This window comes from Penaeus monodon, chromosome 15 (genome assembly GCF_015228065.2).
Source record: "Penaeus monodon isolate SGIC_2016 chromosome 15, NSTDA_Pmon_1, whole genome shotgun sequence".
NCBI lineage: Eukaryota > Metazoa > Arthropoda > Malacostraca > Decapoda > Penaeidae > Penaeus > Penaeus monodon.
In genome coordinates, this window is record NC_051400.1 from 13611250 (window position 1) to 13611506 (window position 257).

General features: G+C 45.5%; 1 protein-coding gene across 1 annotated transcript in view; it reads right to left on the reverse strand.

The window, feature by feature from the left end:
* The window catches only part of LOC119581756 (endothelin-converting enzyme 2-like), a 106974-nt gene that overhangs the window by 10246 nt on the left and 96471 nt on the right, over positions 1-257 (reverse strand). The window contains exon 8 of the mRNA XM_037929889.1: positions 32-162. Coding sequence (XP_037785817.1) covers positions 32-162 — 131 coding nt within the window. The remainder of the gene's footprint in view (positions 1-31; positions 163-257) is intronic.

Here is a 257-nt window from a genome sequence, read left to right on the forward strand (position 1 = left end):
ACAAACGCAAACAAACCAAACCAAATCTTACAACATAATCGTTCCGTTGTCGAACCCTCAGTCTGCCTGGCGACCGTTCATAGAGGGAACCGAGGCCGAAGCTGAAGAATTTGTTTGTCGTTTGTATACAGAACTCCCACCTTTCCATCGGTTCCTGGACGCCTGCGAAGTAACGTGGTTGGCTTAGAAATGAGTAAGGTTGGAGATGGCGAGCGGATAGGGAAATATATGGATATACTTATGATGAATCTGATATG